This window comes from Gallus gallus, chromosome 1 (assembly GCF_016699485.2).
Source record: "Gallus gallus isolate bGalGal1 chromosome 1, bGalGal1.mat.broiler.GRCg7b, whole genome shotgun sequence".
Classification (NCBI taxonomy): Eukaryota; Metazoa; Chordata; class Aves; order Galliformes; family Phasianidae; genus Gallus; species Gallus gallus.
This window is the reverse complement of record NC_052532.1, coordinates 54,860,236-54,878,863: the sequence shown is the minus strand read 5'-3', so window position 1 is coordinate 54,878,863 and position 18,628 is coordinate 54,860,236. Positions and strand designations below refer to the sequence as shown.

Genomic DNA, 18,628 nt, shown 5'->3' with positions numbered 1-18,628 from the left:
GGATGAAAATAGCGGTCTTTTTTGTAGAGCGTTTTGGTTCAAATTTGTCTCACATAAGTGGAGGCACTGAAATGAATCTGCTCACAGATAAATTTTCTGTCTGTCACTGCAAGAGGCTTATAGGACCGTATTAGACCATATTATAGGACCAATCCTTACATAGGTACCATAGATAAATATACCTAAAGTTAGTATAACCTGAGTCTTTGAGGACTACTGGTGAAAGGCACCAAAGTATAGGCTGCACATTATTCATGCTGTCAGGAACTGGCTTAGATTTCTGAATTGTATTTCTGCCACTGAAAAAAACAAGGCTTCAGAAGGCCATGCTTGTTTTGCCTGGACACCCTATAGAGCAGAAAAGGGAGTCAGTCATCCAAGGCTGTCCTGACGCTCATGGTCAACCAAGTTTGTTCACCCAAGAGTTTCTCAACAAGTGACATGTGGCCAGCATGCACAGGGTGGTATGTACTGCTGGTATGTCTCATCAGTTAATAGCATGCTTTGGCACTTCTTTTTGAGAGAGGATTGTGGGAACAGAGGAAAAAAAACTAACCTATCTACATCGACTTTAAATGTTCTCTGCCACAGAAGTGAATCTAAAGGCTTAATCTAAAGGAAATTTATCTGGGAGTCACTAATTTTCTGGAGTGGATAAAGCCTCGAAGGAAGCTGTATAAATATAGATGAGCTTTATGCTTGCATCTGATCTCACCAGGTGATTAACTAAGGCTTTGAAATTTCTTGGTCTTTAAATCCTAGGAGCAGAAAGTATGCTGAGATCTCTATTTTGTGCATGTCTAATTTCTCTCTACCCTCTCCCATCCCTTTGATGCAGTCCCACTGTGAGTGCAAGGAGCATTACACAAACTTTGTTCCTGGGAAAGGATGCAGCATGACAGACATCTGTGAAACAAACAACACATGCCACAAAAAAGCTAAATGCTCAATGGTTGCTCCAGGACAGATTACGTGAGTATTTCTTCTTATTAAAGCTTTCACTGAGCTTCTCCCTCCTGCCCACCATAAGCAGACTTAAAAGAAATCCAGTGGATGAGCACTTTCCAAAGTTATTATTAATAGTTCTGTTATCAAGGACGAAGGACAACATTTAGTGGAGTTAGGATCAAGAAAATAGCCCAATAGATAATGCCTACTAAACTTTATTTTTATTAGCTCTCAGAGGTCATTTCTACACCATTATTTAAAAAGGATCAAGACCTGTTTTGTGTTCCTCAGGACAAGCAGCATGGTCTGGCTTACAGCTAAAGGCTCTTCCTCTTCAAAATCACAGTAACTGCCTCTTGGCAGAGGTCCCTGGCACATGCTATCCCTTCAGCTGTGCCTGGGCATTGCCTGGGAAAGTGTTGTGTGGGCCAGAACCACGCCAGGCAGCACGCTAAAAATTAATCAGCATTAATTACCACAGGACAGTGCCGGAGCCCTGGCCATTTTTAGTGTACTAACCAGGGCATCTGTCCCCCATGCTGCAAAAGCAACAATTGCCTCAGCAGAATCCTCAAAGCATGTGAGAAACTGCACAACTTACAGCAGAATCTCTTTTCCTGTACAGTAATTTATTTTGCATATGTTAGGAGGAAAGCCCGTTTCAACACAAGACTTAACAGTGCTGTATTAGCCCAAGTGCTCCAGAAGTGCTGGCTTTCAGGAGCTGAGAATTAGAATGTAAAAGACAAGACAGACCATTAGCCATAAGCTGGCTAACAGATCATTTTATAGATTTACAGACGGAAAGTGTTCGCATGGAAGAGTATACTTATTGCCAGTTCTTGCCTCATCAACCAGCTTATTCTTACAGTGAACAATTAAAATCCCTATTGTGTAAGCTATTGTGCATTTCCAACAAGTTTCATTTCTGGAACACTCTGTACTACTCAAAATGCACTTTGCTGCTGCAGCACACCAGCAGCTCCAGGTGTAAAATGTCAAAGATTGAAGAGTATTTATATCTGAAATCAAGACCAAAATGCAAATTTTCTTGAGTTAAAAATTTGAAACAAAATTCTGCAACATATAAATCAGCACATTTCTTTCCTATTTTATCACCAGTTCAATGACCCTTAACAGCAAAAAAACAAACAAGCAAACAAGAAAAGAACACTGAAGGAAGTATTAATTTGTATCCCACTCCCGTCTATTGGGCAAAAAGTGAAACTGCCCTGAATAGTTTCCAATTAAGGCGAAACCATTTATGAAAGAGAAACATTGCAAAGAAAATATTTGATTGGTCAGTGTGGGCACAGTAAATTGTCTCTGGTACACATGACAGCGTTTCTGTTGTAGCTCCAGATCTTGAATGCATTTGGGGTTGGAAGGTAGGTATGGGCGGGCCTTGTTTGGATTTCCTTTTTTGTGGGTTTTTTGCTGGTGGGTTTTTTTTTTTTTAATTTCTTCTAAAACACAGAGCTGTAACAAAGTCCTCAAACCTGTGTTTCTTCCTTTCCACTTTTTTTTTTTTTTCCATTAAAGACTCAGTTGCACTATTAGCTTCCCACATATAATTACTTCTGCTTTCTCCAGAATCAAATGATCTATACAGGAATAAATCTCATACACAAAGATGTAGAAAAGTCAAACATCTACGGTTTGTGAACATAACACAGCAACCCAATAGAAAATCAAGGCTGTCTACTTCTGTTCTCAAATAGATCTTTTCTGAGTGAGTGGTGACACTTTCTACAGCATTGCTTCAGCAAGCAATTACACACAGCCTTGCTTAGAAGCTATGAAGCTTTGACTGGTTCAGAATTACACTGCTTGTGAGACCATAATATCTCTGGTTTCCATGCAGAGTTGGTTTTCCCTCAGCCAGCTTCCATTATTTTCTATTCTAATTCCACTCTTATTTTAACTCTGACTCTGTTTTCAATGTAGAAATTAGTAGCTTCATAAACTAAAATCTTATATAGAAAGCTGAGTTTCCCTTCTTCAGAAGGGTTACAGTTCTGCTTCCTGTCCTAGTTAGACTGAGGAATTGTCACATCAGATTTTTTCCTATACTGTCCATGCACTGTATCATGAGAACACCAAACAGGTTATAGTACACAGTGCATTCAATGCAAAACGTACTCAGTCATATGAAGCATCAGTTGCAAACCAGATTCTCCAGACAAACAAGATAAAACTCACCTAGTCAGTCACCTACATTTACAATGCTTTTAGACTACTAGTTTTACAAAGGACCAGAAGGAACCAAAGCTTGAAACTCTTGGCCAAAATACCATCTAAAATTCCTCTGAATCTAAATGCATCCCTATCCCAAGCAGGGACTGCGGAGATTTTAGAATGAGATCGCTATCATCAAGAATATAACTGGTAAACATCATTTCTGTCCAGACGTAAGATACCTAGATAGCAAACAGGACCTGGCATCGGGTTGATATTACTATGGGGTGTAATTGGCAAACTGTACATGTAGCAGTCAGCACATGGGAATGATTAAGTCATTATTTACATAAAGAAGTGCTTCCTGTTGCGTAGGTTAATGTTCCTTCTTTAATTATGCCTGTAGGAAAAAAAAGTGTAGAAAGGTGAATCATTTCATCTAGAAAGGGTGAATCATCATTGGGCTTGTATGGTTACTGAACACGCTGGAGACATGATTAGGAAAGGCACTATTAAAAGTCAGTGTTTGGCAGCATGTAACATAGTTGTTTAGCCTCCTAAATATAGTTAGAATATCTTTCTGTGTGTGCTACATGTTGACAAGTGCCTGCTTTAATTTTAGCACTGAAGATAAGTAGACCACAGAGCTGACACCTCCAGCCAGTCCCATAGGCTCAGCACTTCTGAAGAGTACAACAGAAATGGCTGAGATTGGCATAAAACTGTAGGTGTTGATACAGATACAAGATCAGTGCACAAGCAAGTCTGAGTTGCTTGTTGAAAATCAAAAGCATTTGTACCCATCATCACTTAAGAGCAAGCATATTTCAACCATGTTGACATTCAGCAACTTCTTCCCCACCCCTCTTCTGATACAGAGACTTTCATGATCTTAAAGTCCAATCTTCATGAGACACTTTTCCTCCACTCATGAGATGGAAAATGTCAAGTTGATATTTGGGGTTGTTCTTCCATTGATTTCCTTTAGACTTTGCCTTGGCTAAAACACGTTGCCTTAAACACAGACCATGACCAGACAGCAAGGCTGCCTAGCTCATCTCAAGGCACTGCGGATCACTCTTATGGGTGCCACCACTGATGCTGCCCCAGAAGTCTGTTGTATAACACTGACACCTCCCAGAGACTCAAATCCCCAGGGACACCAGAGTTTTCAAGGTGGTGTGATCTTGCCAGTGCAAAGACAGCAGCAGCACGAAGTATACATCTGAAAAAGCATGAGAGCTCATGCTGCTTCTTCGTTCAGAAGAATGAGAATGCTAAAACACCAATACTGTTGCCCAAAATGTCTGTGTCACTTAAAAGGCAGTTTAACAAACACAGCCACTTCGTTTTATTGAGAGAACTGACAACCTTGGCTGCCTTTTCTACCTGAGAGGCACAAACATTTATCACAAGGATCACTGAGCTGCATTAACATCCCCTTTATGTGTAACTACCATTATTCTGTTGAGCCCAACGTAGTGGCTGGAAGATTTATGTGGTCTCCTTGCCACTGTGAGGGTGGCAGCCCACACAGTCATAACCTTCCCTTGTCCATGGGCAGGTGGGCTGTGTAGACTGCTGGACTACTCTTAACCAGCATGTCCATAAACTCCAGAGGGTCCTCTACACAGCCAAGAGTGCCGCACAGCCAAATCCCCACTTATAGTGGCCCTGCAAGGTGGACACCACAAACATACTGCTACTTCCTGGTCCACTGACAAAAGGCCATCCTAACTGGCAAGTGGCCACCACGTTTCCATACGCATCTGCAAGCATAACACACTGAGATCACCAGCCAAAACTGTTTAATCAGGAGGGGCTTAAGGGTATCTTTGTTGCAAAGGGATACTGTTTCACATTCATTATGCTGCTTAGCTGAGGCTTATTAAAATCTATAGAAGAGGCTACAAGAACAAGGGGAGTTTACAGCTGGCACGTGATGAAATAGCAAATTAATACAGTTAGCCAATAAATGACAAGACACATACAGCATCCTATCACCAAAGGGTACCTTACCTTTGCTGAAGCAAAGATGTGAAACTAAAGCGGTAGTTCCTGAGTGTGCCCTTCAGAGAAGTAAACATGCTTAGCACGCTTAGCTAGAGCCCCACTGACTTTACAGTGCATCAACACACAGCTGAAATGGCAATCCCTTCCCAGGTGTACATGCCAGAGGGGCTCTGTGGGGAATGGGTTTGTGTGCTATGGAAACATCATGGAGCGCCTCCAAGACCTGAACACAGAAGCAGGAGGACGGTGGCAAGGCAAGCTAACATCTGCCCTAGCACTCATGGGTAAGTGACCACATGCAGCAGTCATCTCCTGTTGGGTGGTTTTGCTTGTATTCATCAAAAAGGCATGAGTGTTTCAAACTCAGTGCATTTATATTTTCCAGCATAAATTTGACTTGTTCCATTATCCTTGTCTTAGGAAAGTATTTTACTAACGCACTAAGGCATGGGAGAAGCTGATTCTGCAGCCACTTTTTGGTATATAACTTTAGGTACTAACCCATGTTATCATACACTATCTAATAATGGAATTACATTCATCATGGCATTAGACCCAAAGCCACCAAGGCCATTGTCATGCATGTCATTTAATTGTACAGATCACTGACAACACATCAGATAAAGACGGTGACATTCAAGAAATGCGGGAAAAAATCTACTTAAGTTAGATTGCAAACGTACAATCAAGGTCCAAATGCAGATTCAAGTACTTCCTGCAGTTGAATTTATTATTCAGGACAAATAAAATCCTATAATCAGATGAGTTGCAAATCCCTGGTATGCATGTAGTTTGGAAATATACCAGGAGAGTAAGAGGAGGAAACAGAGCAGAAAGCAATAAACAGGAAGGATGATAGCAGAGGAAAAAAAACTGCTGATAGCAAGACAAACATTTAGGAAATCAGGCCAGACTGCTGTGCATTTGTGCAGAGAGCTTTTCTTGGGAAATGAAAAGCAAATTATTTGTGAACTCTCAAATAGACGGGTAAAAAATATTGAGAAGAAAAAATAAAGAATTCTTTTATTTGGCTATCTGAGTCATTCACCTTGCCAAAGATTTTTGTATCTGTTTGTAATTGTGTCGCAATATAAAAAATCCTTGTGAAGAGAACATAACTATTCACTATCTTCTGCTGCAATGTCAAAAATTTGAGACCTGAGCAAATACTGCTAGAATAAAGATGGATCTTTGAATTAGAGTAAAAATCCTACAAAGCTGGCCAAGGGCAAAACCTGGCAATTGCCTTCATATTCAGCACTTGAAAACAGAAATCCACTGCCTCAGCACTGAGAGCTAGGTTGCATTTTTTTCTGTACTTCACCATTTGTGTCAGAAAAGCACCAGACATTCTGGATGTCACCATTTTTCAACAATAGCAATCCAAATTTTATGTTCTTTTAGTTAAATTTTGAACGTGAATATGCCATATGATTTACAAACCAGCAGCTAAAGACACATTAAGCACACAGGTTATTTTGCAGTACATTCCCTCTGCATTAATGTCTTTCAAAACCTATGAATATAGAGCAGAACAGTCCACGCTGTGTTGTAAGACAGAGTAATAATTTCAAGATATATTCTGTATTACTCCATACCCATAATGTCTATGAAGATTTTGTTCACTTCTCATTTTAATCCTCTGGAAAAAAATCCCATTATTAGAAATATGTAATGGCTTCAACTATAGACTCAGTAGTCTCATCAGACTGTCTTGGAAATGGAAATACCATCTGGGTAGCAAACAAACTCTAATTAACTCACAGTGCATCAGCTTTTATTACCAGCTATGTGTTTGCGGTTGTTTGCATCCCCAGCAGGTTGTCAGCAGCAGATCCCTCACCCCACAAAGCCTGAACTGATACAAGGCAGGAAGCTGTTTCCCTGCAAAGGCACAGCTCTAAAGATGCACTGTTCTCATGGCCATCACCCTGGTTTGCATGCTGTGAGTTCCAGGGTACCAAAAACATTCTGAGCATTTTGCTTCTTCTTGGGTCTCACACACAGTAGCACCTGGATTTCACGTGCCAACTACTTCCCATCTTTCAACACCTCAGATTTTAGAATCTTAAATTAACATTTAATCATCACAGATACTATTCTTGCTTATTCTATCCTTGCGTACCCCATATTCATTTATTTGTTTTTCTTCTTTCCTCATCAGAAAATGTCTATGAGTGGCCACTGAGCAGCCTGGGACCCTTTACTGTGCTTGTACCAACAAACAGAGGACTCAAAGGTATCAATGTAAGTAAAAAAAAAATGAGGGTTTTGAAGGAAAGGGATTTAACTCCTTCCAAAATCTAACTGTTTTGATTCAACAGATTCAGAAGAAATTTTTGCTCTAGTCTACTTCTGGCTCACCATTCAAGTTTAGAGACTAGAGATTGTCTTTTTCCTACTTGAAGGAAAAGCAAAATAGTTTAGTCAATCAAAGTAGAATGCAGACATGTTTTGAGTAAGAAAGAAGAGGCCTGATTATCAAAATGTTTAACATTCAGTACCTTCTACTGATGGGCAAGACAACTCTGGAGGCACTTACTGCTTATGCAGGGGCATATAGGTAGGATCTGAACTGAAAACAAGAGACCTCTGCTTGGTTCAGACTCTATTGTTTCACTTCAGAAGAAAACACGTCATTTCAGAATTTAACAGTTAGAGGAAGAAGAAAAAACATTCACTCTGAGACTCTTTTTTGGAAGAAGACTGTACTGAAATTAATCTCTGTTTTTCTGTTTTTGTAGATAAAGGAACTTCTGAATAACAACCTGAAAGCACAGTACTTTGTGAAACTCCATGTAATTGCTGGTCAGTTGAATACCACTAGCTTGAATAATACTGATATAATATACACTTTGACTGGCAAGTCAGGAGAGATATCAAGGGGAGAAAAGGTAGGTGAACTTGCAGCCTAATCAGCAAGGATTCTAGCTCATGTTTTTAATTCAACAAGGAGTACAAAAGGTTTGTCCTCACTGAGATATCAGGTTGCAGAAACTTGAAATCTCACTGGAAAATTTGCCGCTAATATCAGTGAAAACAAAAGTTACTTTTGGAATTGCACCACTGCAGGGGGTTCTAAAATTAAGTGATCTTAAATCTTCATGCACAACGAACAGAGCCAGGGAGGCATTCAAAGAGCCCTAGTAAACTCAGAGGTGGCATAGATGGGAAAAATCATAGAATCAGTAAGTTTGGAATGACTAATAAGACCATCTAGTCCAACCTTCGATTCATGGCTGTAACCTCTCAAATCCCACTGCTTATGCTAGAAACCTGCACGTACTGCTCACACAGCACAAGCACCAACTGCATTGCAGAGCCTATCTTCCTCTGAGCATCAGCCCAGCCATCCTTTGAATTATGCAGGAAAGAGTAGCGCCCAACACAAATAAAATTCACATGGCAGTTTATCATGAAAAATACAGAGTAAAGTTCATCGTAACCCACTTCATTCAACATCAGCAAAAATTGGGGCAGTCTGATGCCACAGTTTATCTCCGCAGCTGACAACGGATTTTATGGTCTAGAACTATTGTTCTTAACCCACTGTCTTTTAATAGCTTGAGCCTATGTGAAGACTGAAATCAAGTATTTTTCACTTTTTTCTAGTCAACCAGTGACATCTAAGAAAAGAGATCCATTTTACTTATTTAATGGGTATGCATTCCATTTGTAACAGGAAAATATCATTGCTGTCTGAGGCCCATCAGCTTCCTGCAGGCTTCAGTACAATGCACCATCAGCAACATTTTGTTGTTTTAAACATACATATAATATAAGGAAATGGATTGTAGTCCCTTAAGATTACAGGACTTGACCAATTCACTACAGCCACATTCTAAATCATTTCCTGACAGACTTTTATTAGTAGCAGTCATCAGAGCCATTTCAGGTATACTGCTCCCAGCTTGTTCCCTTGTCCTCGCTTCTCTTATGAACTTTGCTGTTTTGAAATAAAATAACATGGTCCCAATCCAAAGTCAAAGGATTTTTTTTCCATTTCCTTGATAGGTGTTGGAAGCAATCTTTAGCCTTCTCAGACTTAGATCACCCAGGTGTTGGTAATGGAAAGGGATGTTTGTTATTATTCAACATGCATACTCCCATTCCATAATAAAAGCTCACTACCCACTGCCTGGCTTCTTTCAGGATAATCAACTAAGAATTAGAATCCAAGGAGGAAGAAGGAAAGGAAAACTTTTGCAGGGCAATATTATTGCTTCCAACGGCATCTTGCATATTGTTGACAAAGCCATGGACAACATGGAGCCAACTTTTGAAAGCAAGAAAGAGGTAAGGAAGAAGCTATGTATGTGTGATGTTAGATTTCTTTTACAATAGTTTCTCGTTCATTTAATGCAAAGAATGACTGACAGCAACTAGAGAAACTCTGTTATGCCAGCATGCATCTAGTCAGAGAGCCAACATTCAAGGTGAAAAGTAGCAATGTCATTTCTACATCAGGCAGATGTCTTCTGCCAAGCTGGATCATGGGCATGGTTGTTCATTCACACACTGTGCGTTCAACTGAACACAATAACTAAACTAAACAAACTAAAACAAGGAATATTTGCACAAATTCCTGGCAAAACTTGTATTCAAATCAGCAACACCCCAAGGGCTAAAATTCAAAAGCCTATCACTTTGAATGTTTTGGGTTTTTTGGCGCTCTGCATAGCGTTCAGTTCTCAGATAGTGCAAATGTTTTCTCTCTGTCCTTTTCCATTGGAAATACAGAAATAATACCCTGTCAAACACACACACCTGGTTTATATGTTCTGTGACCAGGCCATTTTCAGAACAATGACAAACACTAATTCTAAGCCAGCGTAACAATGAGGACAAGAAGACACTGTCATTTCAGCTGCTTACAGACACCACAATCACTCAAAAATTAAAGAAACCCAAATATATTCAGATCTGTAATAACTGAGATTCAAACTAATTCAGAAAGTAACTTATAAAAATTGGCATTCATTCTATGTAATCTATCCAAAATATATCCTATATTCATCCTATTTCAGGAAACCATAATGTCAGTGCTTCAAGACAATGGAAGATACAGCCAATTTGCATCTTTGATAGAGGTAAGGATCAAGACAAGCAGTTCCATAAAGCTATTTTATAATGGTTTCTAAAACTAATACGCAAATTTCACTTTTATTTTTAAATCAAAACAGAAAACTGGCCTGGGAATGGATTTACAGCAGGAGAACAGACCTTACACTGTCTTTGTTCCAAGTAATGATGCTCTGAGTAATATGAAAGCTGAGGATCTGGATTACCTGCTTTCTGCAGAGGTGCAGTTTTTCTATAGCACAAACTGTTCTTAGAGAATAGAAGTATGTGGAATGTATAGTAGATTCATAAATACATATTATTCCATCTCTAGTATTCATTTACACTAAGTTCCTATAAAACAAGGCTTAAGCCACCTTGAAAAAAAGATCAAGAAGACACCTAGAGAGGAATAGGATTTGGGATCAAATATGAAGTGATTCTGAGTCTCCACACCATGTCCCTGCTGCCTTGCTCTTGCCCCAGCTGCCACTTGGCAAAGTCCCAAACCCACTCCTAGGAGGTGTTATCTCAGTTGGGAATGAGATACTCACACAGGGACAAAAAGTTCTCTTTCTTGCTCTTGCAGGGCTCACTGAAGCTACTGGAGCTGGTCCGATACCACATTGTTTCCAATGCTGAGGTGAGTGTGGATGCTTCTTAGCTTGGGAGCTCAAGAGAACTTTTGGCAGGGGTTTTCCAGGAACAACCTCCTCACAGTGCAACCTACAGAAAGGCTTCAAATGAGAATGGTGGTGCCTCTGCCTTTTCTAAGGGCAGACATTTCCACAGATCTCTAAGGATGCAAGCACAGCAATATTTAGAGAGAGGTGATAACTTTGCTTAAACTAGATTCTACAGAGGAGGGGATAAATTAGTGTCCTTCTAATCATAGAATCACCAAGGTTGGAAAAGACCTCCAAGGCCATCCAAGGCCAAGTCCATTCCAGACCCTGATTGCTCTTTCACAGAGTAAATTTTTCCTAATATCCAACCTGAACCTCCCCTGGTGCAACTTGAGGCCACTCCCTCTCATCCTATTGCTAGTTACATGGGAGAAGAGGCTGACCCCCACCTCTCTGCCACCTCCTTTCAGGTCACTGTAAAGGGCAAAAAGGTCTCCCCTGATCCTCCTCTTCTCCAGACTAAACAGCCCCCGTTCCCTCAGCTGCTCCCCATCAGACTTGTGCTCCAGACCCCTCACAGCTCCGCTGCCCATCTCTGGACACTCCCCAGAGCCTCACTATATTTCTTGTAGCAAAAGAACCCAAACTAAACACAGTACTCGAGATGAAGCCTCACCAGAGTTGAGTATAAGGGGACGATCACCTCCCTGCTCCAGCTGGCTACACTATTTCTTGTATGAGACAGGATGCCATTGGCATTCATGGCAACCTGGGCACACTGCTGGCTCATGTTAAGCCGAGAGTCAACCAGCATCCCCAGGCCCATTTTTTCTAGCCCCAAGCCTGTAGCATTGCCTGAGATAGTTGTGGCCAAAGTGCAGGACCTGACACTTGGTCTTCTTGAGCTTCATCCCATTGACCTCAGCCCAGCAAGCTGCTAAGATGCAGCAAGCAACTAGCTTTGTTGAAGTTTAAAGTAACAGCTCTAACTTCACTATGCTAACAGGTGTGACAGTGCAAGGCTACCCATGGAGCTAGAGAAAACTTGATAGAGTTCTTTGCTCATCCCAGAAATAAAGGTAGTCTTTCTTGTGAAATCCATTTGAAAAGAATAATGATATTACATTGATTTCAATTCACTTATATTCATTTCAGCTAGAGATTGCCAGCCTCATCTCAATAGGGCACATCCGAAGCATGGCGAAGCAGTTCCTTTACTTTAACACGACCAGCACTGTAAGTCCAAGGCAACTTTCACTTGTGGCCAGCTCTCTCTAAGCTAAGATGAGGCAAAATAAGTCAGCCCACCACTTCCAGTGACTGATAGAGATTAGCACTGTAAAAGATGCAGGACAAATGCTTTCTATGTAATAGAAATGCATAAGTATTTTTTAATTCCCTTTAATACTATATTCTCTGACCCTGATTAACATAGTGAATACTTTTTTTTTACAGGTGTTAATTTGTCTATTAGTGCTTTTGATAAACCAGACTTATCAATATATTGAACTCCCTCTGTTCTTTATGTACTGTAATCAAATGTAAACATTTTAGAGAAAAGATTCATATATGAGAATTATTGTAAAGGCAGAGAAGTTGCATGAGTAAATGCAGGAAGAATATTTACTTTTTTTTTCCTGTGGACTGAGATGGCTCATAAACTGTGTCCCATTATCTCCCCTCTTAACTCCTTTGTCAGAGAGGGCACCGCAGAACCCAAGCCTATGTCTGCTGAAACCAGGGTCCTGAAGCCATTAGTGATCTTCCTATTCTGGCCAGGCTTTTAGTCACCACTTCTAAAGGATAATGATGCAGACTAAGAGGAAAACATTAGATGCTTCTGCTGTCAAACATTATAAAGAAAATGGGCAACAGGTGCATGCTTCTTCCACAAATAAGTTTAAGAAAATCTAGAAAGCACATTAAAAATGAGAAGCATGACTAGATCTTTTTAAAATGGAAAGACCCAAAATTGGGAAGTTATGAGATTTTTGCTATTATTAATAATAATGTATTGTTTCACAGGGACAAGTCTTGGTGAGTGGAGAAGAAATGGAAGAAACTGATATTGTTGCAAAAAATGGTCGCATCTTTACTCTTGCAGGAGTTCTTATCCCACCCACCATCGTTCCAATTCTGCCACATCGGTGTGATGTGACAAAAAGTCAAATTGCAATGGTAAGAAAAACCAAAAAAATACAATGGCTGCAACTACTCCATGCAACACACATTAAAAAGGGGGGGGAAATCAGTATATCAATGAAATACAGCCACCTGGTTAGGAGCGCAACACAGATAATTTGCAAACAGGGTACAACACTGTTCTGTATTTCAGTGAGTGGAATTTGGTATATCCTGTTCACTTTGGCAACAGAGTGCAGGCCTTTACAGTTGGTAACATTCAGGTGCTTTTTTTGGTACGAAGCCTGAGCATCAGGCTGATCCTTTAGTTTGCAGTAAGCGTGGCTCCTGTGAGCTATTGCTGGATGGCATTCAAGCACATATCAGAGCCAGTAAACAGTTCCGGTACAATGATGAAGAACAATCACCAGCTGAGCTCTTACAAGAGTCCAGAACCACTGCTTTGAAACAGATTCTCAGCAGAGCTGAACAGCATCAAAATTTAATGAGGAAAACAAAGAGCTGGCAGCAAGGAGCTAGTACCTCTGGCAGTGATTCCAAAGTGCCAGCTGCACAACGTGTCCATAAATCAGGCAGAGCACACCTAGGACACTACAGTACTTGGAACTCCTTATCAGAAGCCTACCTCTAATCTGTGAGAAAAATGATTTAAAAAAAAAAAAAATAGTGTCTGGCACAAAAATGCTTCCTCAAAGTGAAGTTAGGCACTTTGTCAGCTATGAAATCTTCATGTATAGTTAAAATACAATTTAATGTTCAAGAGTTTGTAGCAGAGCACTGATGCCAAGGAGAATACCAGAATGGAGCAATGGCTTTGCTGTTCTTAGCAGACATTTTGTATCTTCATTACTCTCAGAAAACAAGAACAATGTCAGCTCATAAACCCAGCTTGTGGTATCACTGAAATGGCAAGGCTTGTCAGAACTGTAGGTTACATGCATCTACAACAACTGCGCTTCCTTAAATACGGAACTATTACACTAACACACACATATCCGTGTAACTGTACCTGAATGCTGCTCACAACTACAAGGCTCAAAATACGCAGAAAACAGATGAAGACTGAAACACTAAAAAGAAGTTAGAATCATAGAATCATTAAGGTTGGAAAAGACCTTCTAAGATTATCTAGTCCAACTACCAGCTAATCCTCACCATGCCCACTAACCATGTCTGTCAGTGTCACTTTCTAGGTCACATCCTAGGTGGAGAAAGGGGGCAATAGGTTACACTGAGTGGCACTGAGCAGCAGAGAGAGCAACGCCATCAGAGGAGACACTTTCCACAGTTATTAGGCAAATTTCTGAGCTCCAAAGGAGAAAAGAGGCACTCTCAGGGATTTTCAGAAACGTAAACAATAGTAGAAGCCAAAGACAATTTCCATCATGGCTACACAGCTTATCACAGGATTCTAATAATGTATTTGTGAAAATATCTGTGAACCACAAATCTCTAGAACTGTGTAGTGGCACCTGTGATGCACGGCTATGTAACACACAGATGCTTTCATACATCTGATCCTTTGTTCCTTAATGTGCTGTATGACAGGAGAGATGAATATATCCAAACCAGTACTTGATTCTGTCTCCACCAGCACCAATGATAAGTGTTGGGGGGGGTGAAATGCTATAATTCAGGTTTGTGTTCACTTAGCCAATCATTATGAAGCACAGCAAAGTAAAATATTGGACGCCTGCTCTAGGATTTATTCTAGTTTTGTTGAGACAAAACACGTTAGCAGTCATGAGTCTCATGGCTTTCACAAACTCCATATCTATGCACTGAAAGGCCTATCCTCTCTGAGATTATTGCACGCTAAGCTTGTCTGAGGACTCACCTTTACAACTGCCACTGCGGTTTCTATCTCCTCAGTGCTGTAATTGCCAGTCTCTGTCACCACCATCTGGTGGTTGGCTTAGCTATTGAGGGAAGACAACTAAGAGTTGAAGACAAAAGCAGCTACATACTGATGTATCATAGCAGAGTCACAGATCCAGCACATGGAAGCAGAAAATAAATTTCCCTTCACCACGTGTAAAGAAAACACATTAGCTATATACAAGACTCAACTAACCTGTGGTCTTCCTAAGAAGAAATAAAAATTCTTATTTAAGTATAGACTGCACCAGACCCTCAGACAATCTTCATTAATGCATTATATGAGGTCAAACAAAGGACACCAGATAGTTTTTTTCCCCATGGTTGCCTTCTGTTTAGGAAGCTACCAGGTCTTTAGAAGGGAGTGGAGGACAGAAAATTGGAGACAAAAAAGAGGAAGGAACAAATATCAGAGCCAATTTTACAGTGCCTATCATCCAGAATTTTGTGTCTTCGTAGTTGGTATAATGCCTTTCCAAATGGTAATCCTAACTGTCTCCATCTAGGGTGTCTGTGAAAGTTGTTTCTCCCATGCATTGTCTCCCTGTCCACCGGATTCAAAGCCAATCGTAAGTGATGTCTCCTGACAGATTCCCCCACGATACAAAATGTATACATCCCCATGTGTTGTTTGTTGCTCTTTCAATACAGCAAGAAAAAGAACCAGATAGTATTACAGAAAACTGTATAAAAATATAAATGTAGGCAGTAGATTCGTCTATTTCTGGTAGCAATTAAAGAGTCAGGTAATTTTAGCATTACTTTATTTGCTGTAGCAAGATCCCTCACATTTCATAGCAGTTATGACTCTTTTCTCAGGCAAAGATCTATTCAGGATAGGGTTTGGCAGAAGTGAGAGGTGAGGAATTAGAATTACTGTGATTATGTAATAATCATAGGTGAAATTAAGAAAAATCATGATGCGTAATTGCATAAATTTTTAAAAATTGAGAATACGTGAGACCACAACAAGGTGCTCTGTTATCTGATTAAACTACATTCCAGTGTTAAGACTGCACCACTGCACTGTACATTGGTCATAAATACTAATGCTTCCATTCTGTGTGCTTTTCAGCCTTTCTCAAAGCGGACATGTGTTATTGAAGGCCCAGCCTTTCCAAAAACTGGCTGTACTAGATACTGCAAAATAACAATAAAGGTACACAGTTACAATTCCTTAAGGTGAAATGTACACGGGAGTTTTTCAAAGGGCTGTCTCTGGCATTGTGACCTATCCTTCAGGGCTGAGATACACATGCAGATAGATGTCCATGCACTTTCCATATCAACCCTTCTACAGGTGGATGAGAGCAAAATACCAGGAAAATTTTTGCCAGTATCCATTCTCCTACCTGCAATAACTCCTCTGTACAACACACACATACACTAGTACTTCAAACGAGGCTTTTCAGCTGCCATATGTTATTGACAACAACGATCTTGCACTAAGTGGGCTCCTTGCCCAAACATTGTGATGGCCCCTTTCAGCTACACCCTTGAAGAACAGCACAGTGTGGGATCCCTGGACCCAGCTGTCCCTGCCACAAGACTTCACACAATATTCAGAAATAATGAATGACCAACAATCTCAAGGCCACAGTCTACTCGCTCTGCTTATAGTCCTCATGGAAGCCTTTGGCCTCTTGGGAGGCACTTACACCTTTCCTGGCTCCCAGAACTCTTAGTTAGGTCCTGGTGCAAGGGGCTGGTGCCTTCCCCTGTACAGATCCCTGTAAATACAGGGTTACTCTGGCTCCATCTGTCTCTCTCAGGTCTAACCGTTCGTTCAGACGGCAGGCAGAACTATTTGCTTCATTTTGCAGGAACCAAGGTGTTGCAAAGGCTTCTTCGGCCCCAACTGCAGTCCATGCCCAGGAGGTTTTTCCAAACCCTGCTCAGGAAATGGACAGGTAAGCAGAGCCTCCTACCCCATCCTGCTCTCTCTCAGTTTTGGGGAGGATGGAGTGTGTCCAAAAAGCCCAAGAATCATTTCTGTATTTCAGGCTTACTGGGCTCCACAAGATCTGCACAGTCCAGTGATGGCCATGAATTGAGGGTTCAGTTAAAAAGAGGAGGGAAAATGAATCTGTCTTCTCTTAAGCACTTGAACTGCAGGTTTGCCTGGTCCCAATATAGAGGAAAAGCTGGAGTTAAATGATTCCCTCTGATGCTTTTACTCTGCACACTGCAGGGGAGTAATAGGTCACTATTCTTATTTTGAAACTGGAAAGGAAGGTACAATACAGCAGCAGTGTGACTACAAGCACAAGAAAAACTTTTGCATTAGAAGATATTGTTCATTAAAGATGTAGCTATTTCTAATTGCTTTTCACAAATATGACATGAACAGGTCTATAATCTCTTTTCAGAGGAGAGATAATGATTTATTTTCATTTATACATAGAAATCATCTTTCTTCCGTATTGCAGTGCATGGATGGCCTGGATGGAAATGGGACCTGCATTTGTGCTGCGGCATTTCAAGGCTCTCTCTGCCAGTTCTGCTCAGACCCTGACAAATACGGACCTCAATGTGACAAAAGTAAGTACAACCACACTTCCTATGCCCAAGAATTACAGACGTGTTTGAGATGGAAGGAACCCTTAAAGGCCATCTAGTTCAAAACTCATGCAATGAACAAGGTCACTCACAGCTAGATCAGGTGCTCAGAGCCCCTCCAGCCTGATTTTGGACACCTCCAGGGATGGGGCATCCACAGCCTCTCTGGGCAACAGGTTCCAGTGTCTCACCACACTTTTATCACAAAAAACTTCTGCCTTATATCCAGTCTAAATCTCCTCTCTTGTAGTTTGACACCATTTCCACTTGTCCTAACCCAACAGACCCTAATAAAGGGTCAGTTCCCTTCTTTCTTACAGCCCTCCTTTAGATACTGAAAAGCCACTCAGCTCTCTCCGGAGTCTTCTCCAGGCTGAACAGCCCCAGCTCTCTCAGCCTGTCCTCACAGGGGAGGTGTTCCATCCCTTGGATCATTCTTGTGGCCTTCTGGATGCACTCCAGCAGTTCCATGTCTCTCCCATACTGGGAGAGAACGGGATTTTTCCTTTATACTCTAGTATACAGTCCTTTATACTCTAGTATACTCTACAATACACCAAGGCAGGTGTTAACAGCTACATAAAGAATCTGCATGGCAGATGAGATGGATTTTGTATTTAATTTTTTATTTCAAAGGAATAAATTTAAGCCTAGACTTAGAGAAAATCTTCTCACTGGCTTAACTGGGCTTTCTGTAAAGGTCATATCCCACTTGATATTAATTTATTGTTACTTTCTTTTCTGACTCCCTCACATGAGTAATTGAAACAAAAATCTTTTCTATTCATTGCTGTTCTGCTGTTGCCCACACTCAGAATCTGCCTACAATGACAAACGTATGCAATCTAAGAACAAGTAAATCTATAGAGAGATTGTGCTTAGGTCTGCCTAATAACCATCCCTACTGAATAATTTCTGATCTATTGAATGGTTTATAGCTTTAGCAGTTATCTTCAGTACACTGAAAGATTTAATCTTGCTATCTCAAACCATACTGCATTTAATAGAATCATTAAAGTTGGAAAAGACCTCTAAGGTCACCTAGTTCAATCACCAGCAATCCCCACCATGCCCACTGACCATGTCCATCAGTACCACATCCACACGGCTCTGGAACACCTTCAGGGACGGTGACTCCACCACCTCCCTGGGCAGCCTGTGCCACTGCAGCACCGCTCTTGCTGAGAAGAAATTGTTCCTAATATCCAACCTGAATCTCCCCT

At 40.8% G+C, this 18,628-nt stretch overlaps 1 protein-coding gene across 2 annotated transcripts in view; it reads left to right on the top strand.

Moving 5' to 3' along the window:
- Window positions 1-18,628, top strand: part of STAB2 (stabilin 2) — a 78,111-nt gene that overhangs the window by 15,362 nt on the left and 44,121 nt on the right. For both annotated transcript variants that reach the window (XM_046909960.1, XM_040658260.2), the window contains 14 exons: window positions 839-972; window positions 5,290-5,423; window positions 7,304-7,386; window positions 7,884-8,033; window positions 9,292-9,435; window positions 10,167-10,229; window positions 10,323-10,442; window positions 10,790-10,843; window positions 11,982-12,062; window positions 12,852-13,004; window positions 15,353-15,415; window positions 15,922-16,005; window positions 16,670-16,756; window positions 17,276-17,387. In XM_046909960.1, the coding sequence (XP_046765916.1) occupies window positions 839-972; window positions 5,290-5,423; window positions 7,304-7,386; window positions 7,884-8,033; window positions 9,292-9,435; window positions 10,167-10,229; window positions 10,323-10,442; window positions 10,790-10,843; window positions 11,982-12,062; window positions 12,852-13,004; window positions 15,353-15,415; window positions 15,922-16,005; window positions 16,670-16,756; window positions 17,276-17,387 (1,462 nt within the window). The remainder of the gene's footprint in view (window positions 1-838; window positions 973-5,289; window positions 5,424-7,303; window positions 7,387-7,883; window positions 8,034-9,291; window positions 9,436-10,166; window positions 10,230-10,322; window positions 10,443-10,789; window positions 10,844-11,981; window positions 12,063-12,851; window positions 13,005-15,352; window positions 15,416-15,921; window positions 16,006-16,669; window positions 16,757-17,275; window positions 17,388-18,628) is intronic.